The sequence below is a fragment of the Diabrotica undecimpunctata genome, chromosome 10, assembly GCF_040954645.1.
Source record: "Diabrotica undecimpunctata isolate CICGRU chromosome 10, icDiaUnde3, whole genome shotgun sequence".
NCBI classification, from domain to species: Eukaryota; Metazoa; Arthropoda; class Insecta; order Coleoptera; family Chrysomelidae; genus Diabrotica; species Diabrotica undecimpunctata.
The window spans coordinates 6,193,635-6,198,843 of NC_092812.1; the positions used below are offsets into that span (position 1 = coordinate 6,193,635).

Genomic DNA, 5,209 nt, shown 5'->3' on the forward strand with positions numbered 1-5,209 from the left:
AATATGTATTTTTAAAAAAATAAAAACCAAATATACAGTCCACTTAAGTCGTACGGATTTATCATACCCAACTACGGCTATACACACAAAACATGGTCTTCGAGACGAATTAAATGGATTTTTACACACAATTGGCGCCATTTTCCGGCAAAAACACATTGTAGAAGTTATAAAGGAAATATATTATCACACATTGGGAATCGAAGGAAGTCGATATTCACACATACACAATTATAGAAGTAAAAGCAAAATTCATGATTTAGGGCAAAGGTAACCAGAAACCAACATACATACATAAAAACACCACGTGAGTACACAGTATCCTTTTTTAAACAAATCATATCCATACCTATTATTAAAACAAATTTACATGATCAGTCTGTGTCAGTTTCTTGTTCCTTTATTATTAAGTTATTAAAACATCTCTGGGTCATATACTACTTGTAATAGATAGTATAAAAAGGTAATAAATTCAATAACAACCATGGCAGAACTCACAAATTTAAAAAAAAAGAGGAGCACAATTAAAGCTCAAATGACACGATTTCAAACATTTTTAAATAATTATTCAGATGCTAGTGCATCACAGCTACCAAGTAGAATTGAAAAATGTAGAGAGTGGTGGAGAGATTTTGATATTGTACAAGAAAACATTGAAAAATTTGCATCTGGTGAGGGCATTGATATTGACTCAGATTTTGATTCACAGGTAAATGAAAGATTAGATTTTCAGGATTTATATTTTGAATTAATTGGCATAGCAGAAGGGTTTTTGAATAAAACTGACTCTGTTTCAAACCAATCAGATACACAATCTGATACAATGAAAGCCTCATCAAAAAATGTAAAACTACCTCCTTTAGAGGTACCAACATTTAACGGTTCATTTCATAGTTGGTTAGAGTTTAGGGATGGGTTTACAAGTTTAATAATCAATAATTCAGAATTAACTGATGTAGACAAACTACACTATTTGAAAAAATCATTAGTTGATAGGGCAGTTGGGGCATTGGATGAGTTACCAACTACAAACACAAATTTTCATTTTGCATGGCATTTATTAGGTGAAACATATGAACGCAAAAAGTTAATAGCACGCAGTCACATTGATAAGTTAAATGAATATCCACATATAAATAATGAAACCTCATTCGAATTAAAAAAATTCTCTACTTCAATTAAAAAAGACTTAAAGGCATTAAAGACATTGGGTTATTCAGTAGAACAATGGGATGTTATTTTAATTTGTATATTAGAAAAAAAATTGGATAAAAACACAAAAAGGGAATGGCAAAAAATAGGGCCACTTAATGAGTTTCTGACAATCACAGATTTTTTATCATTCTTAGATCAAAAAATACACAGTTTAGAAAACTCAGAAGATGATAAAGATAAACCCAAGTCATCCTCTGAGACAAAACGTAAGTATGAAAAAGCTCCTTTTTCAAAAACATTTTTAGCATCACACAAACAGTGTCATCTTTGTGGACAGTCACATTATCTTTATGGGTGCAAATCATTTCACAAATTATCTATCTCATTAAGACGAGCGGAAGTTGACAAAGTCAAGGGTTGTTGGAATTGTTTACGGGAAGGTCATACAGCTCAAAATTGTACAATGCGGGGTTGCAAAATTTGTGGTAGGAAACATAGTACAGTTCTACATTTAGATTCACATTCATCAGGGTACAATGAACACAACTGGGAACGAAATACACATGGCAAAGATAGAATACATCCACAGGGTCAACATTCATCACATTCATCAGGGCACAATGAACACAATTGGGAACGAAATACACAAGGTAAAGATAGAACACATCCACATGGTCAAAATTCAGTTCAACTTCAAGGTTCACAACCACTAATACCATGGACACCTAATCAAACTCAGGGTATACATTCACAGGGACAATTTACACATTCTCAAACACTAGAGCCAAATAAGCAAGGGCAAGTTACACATATTCAGGCACATGAGGTACACTTACAGGGACAAAACACAAATTTTAAGGGGCAACATGATTTAGGTGATGGGGTACCTCACTCAGTGTATTTGGGACAGGTTAAGACTAAGGACTATAGCACTATAGAAGATAGGGTACAAGTTAGCAAATGCAATCATACCAACTCAATTCATACAAAAACAGAGATTCTGCTTTCAACAGCATTAGTTTACATGCAAGACAATTTTGGAAACTTTCATGAATGCAGAGCCTTGTTAGATTGTGGGTCTCAATCAAACTTTATTTGCAAATCATTGTTAGAAAAACTCAATATCCCAACGGAAAAGGTAGACATTCCAGTGGCAGGTATCAATCAAGGTATTACAAAAATTACACGGGCCATGAAAGGTATAATACAATCTAAAACATGTAGTTATAAAGTAAGTGCATTTATGTTAGTTATAGATAAGATATCTGACAATTTACCAGCTTTTAATCTTAATTTAGAAATGATTGACATACCAAAAAACATTATGTTAGCTGATAGCTCTTTTGGAGTTTCAAAACCTGTTGAATTATTGTTAGGTTCATCTATATTTTGGCAATTACTATGTGTAGGGCAAATAAGACTGGGAAAAGACAAACCTATACTTCAGAAAACCAAATTGGGATGGGTGGTATCAGGGCCTGTGAGAACAATTGACAAAGGGGTACATTTTTCGGGTATGGTTTCATGTGACTTTTCTGCACTCAGCTTGAATGAACAGATGGAACAATTTTGGAAAATTGAAGAATTGGATATACATAAAAAATCCTTATCAGTAGAGGATAGATATTGTCAGGAACTGTTCAACTCAACCACAACTAAGGATTTACATGGACGTTATATAGTACAATTACCACTTAGAGAAGATATTACAAAACTGGGGGATTCTTACAGCACAGCAATGAAGAGATTTCAAAACTTGGAGAAGAAACTGAGCAACAATTTGAGTTTGCGAGAGCAGTATCACAAATTCATGGAAGAATATTTGGCATTAGGACACATGACAAAAATAGATGACTGGGAGCTACAGATACAAGGAGATATACCAAAATATTATATACCACATCATGGGATACTAAAGACATCATCTACTACTACCAAGCTTAGGGTAGTCTTCGATGGGTCTGCTAAAACAGACAATAATTTGTCATTGAATGATGTATTAATGGTGGGACCAAGGCTTCAGGAAGATTTATTACACATCTTGCTACGGTTTAGAAAACATAAAGTTTTCATTGCTTCTGATATTGAAAAGATGTATCGGCAAGTTCTTATTTCTTCAAAACAAAGGGATTTACAAAGAATTTTTTGGAGATTTTCATCGGACCAACCTAGAAGCACATACAAATTAAACACAATAACTTATGGTTTAGCACCATCAGCCTTTCTCGCAATAAGATGTATACAACAAGCAGCATATGAACATATGTCAAATTTACAAGAAGCTTGTCAAACTATTTTGAGGGATTTTTATGCAGATGATCTATTATCAGGAGGGGACACAATTGAAGAGGTTAGGAAGTTAAAAGAGGACATCAGTTTCATTTTGAGCTCAGCAGGATTTCAGCTCAGAAAATGGGTCTCAAATAAACCAAAAGTATTTGAAGGGGACTTACAAAATAATCAACAAGTTGAGCATTATTTGTCTGAAGACATCACTAGTAAAACTTTGGGGTTGTACTGAAATACTCAATTGGACATCTTGCAGTACAATATTAATTTTAATATACAATCTCAGACAACCAAAAGGTCAGTATTATCAATGATTTCTCAAATATTTGACCCTCTGGGTCTTGTGGGACCAGTCATAATCACGGCTAAGGTAATTATGCAATCATAATGGAAGCTCAAATTGGATTGGAATGAGTCATTACCTCAGGATCTTCACACCGCTTGGAACAAATTTAAGGAAACAATTTCAGATTTACACCAAACATAAATTCCAAGACACGTGTTATGCTTACAACCAAAGGACATTGAACTTCACTGCTTCAGTGATGCATCGGAAATTGCATATGGGGTAGCAATTTATGTACGGTCAATAAGTCATGATGGGTTATATCATGTGCATCTACTATGTGCTAAATCAAGAGTAGCTCCGTTAAAGACAATCTCATTACGAAGGTTAGAGTTATGTGGGGCGTTACTCAGCGCAAAACTTGCCAGGGAAGTTATACATACAATGGACATAAGATTTAATAAAGTGCATTTTTGGACAGATTCGACAATTACATTACATTGCATAAAGGGCGAGGCTTCAAAATGGAAAACATTTGTGTCACATCGGGTTTCGGAGATTCAAAATTTGACTAAAACATATGAGTGGCATCACATCCACTCCAAAGAAAATCCAGCCGACATCATATCCAGGGGGATGGAACCAAAATTACTTAAAGATTCTTCACTTTGGTGGAATGGTCCAAAATGGCTAATGGAAGATAAGGAGAAATGGCCTTATTTTAATATAAATGACTTAAGTACTTTGGAAGTGCCAGATAAAAGGCCAGTTAAATTTTCATTAATTGTTACAACATTGCATACAATTTGGGATAGATTTTTAAGTCTTAACAAGTTACAAAAAACCACAGCTTATATTCTGCGCTTTATAAACAATTGTAGATTGCCAATAGGTGAACGTAAATGGGGTATACTTACTGTTGATGAAAGGGAGGGCGCACTAAGAATTCTAATCAAAATGGCTCAATTGGAAACATTTGGTTCAGACATTTTGTCAATAAAAAGATTGGGTTCACTATGTAAGACAAGCAGTCTCATCTCATTAAACCCTTTTTTAGATTCAGAAGGTATTTTAAGAGTTGGTGGACGTTTACAAAATTCAGATTTACCATTTTCACAAAAACATCCAATTATCTTACCAAAAAATCATGTGCTCACACGGCTTATCGTTACTTCATATCATCTTAAACATTTACATATGGGACAACAAACTTTATTATCTATTTTACGGCTTAAATTATGGATTCTTTCAGGGCGTAATACAATCAGACATATTCTGCACAAGTGCATAACATGTTTTAGGGCAAGGCCAGTTACGATAAATAATCTAATGGGTCAATTACCTAGATCACGAGTAGTAGCATCCAGACCTTTCCTTAATTGCGGTATTGATTATGGTGGTCCCTTTCAGTTAAAAACAAGCAACCTAAGAAACTGTAAAATTGTTAAGAGTTACATTTGTATATTCACTTGCTTTACT

The 5,209-nt window shown here is 34.1% G+C and overlaps 1 protein-coding gene across 1 annotated transcript; it reads left to right on the plus strand.

Annotated features, from left to right (window-relative positions):
- Positions 1–484: 484 nt before the first annotated feature.
- Positions 485–3,676, plus strand: LOC140451601 (uncharacterized). The gene is made up of 2 exons (XM_072545448.1): positions 485–1,247; positions 1,350–3,676. Exons 1-2 carry the CDS (start codon positions 485–487, stop codon positions 3,674–3,676), a joined length of 3,090 nt encoding a protein of 1,029 aa, XP_072401549.1.
- Positions 3,677–5,209: the final 1,533 nt, after the last annotated feature.

What these genes read in the sequence shown, in the direction of transcription:
- LOC140451601 (XM_072545448.1), top strand. Translation starts at nt 485, where the DNA reads ATGGCAGAACTCACAAATTTAAAAAAAAAGAGGAGCACAATTAAAGCT. An exon ending in ATGGGATGTTATTTTAATTT is followed by an intron (nt 1,248 to 1,349) that starts GTATATTAGAAA and finishes TATCATTCTTAG; the next exon opens with ATCAAAAAATACACAGTTTA.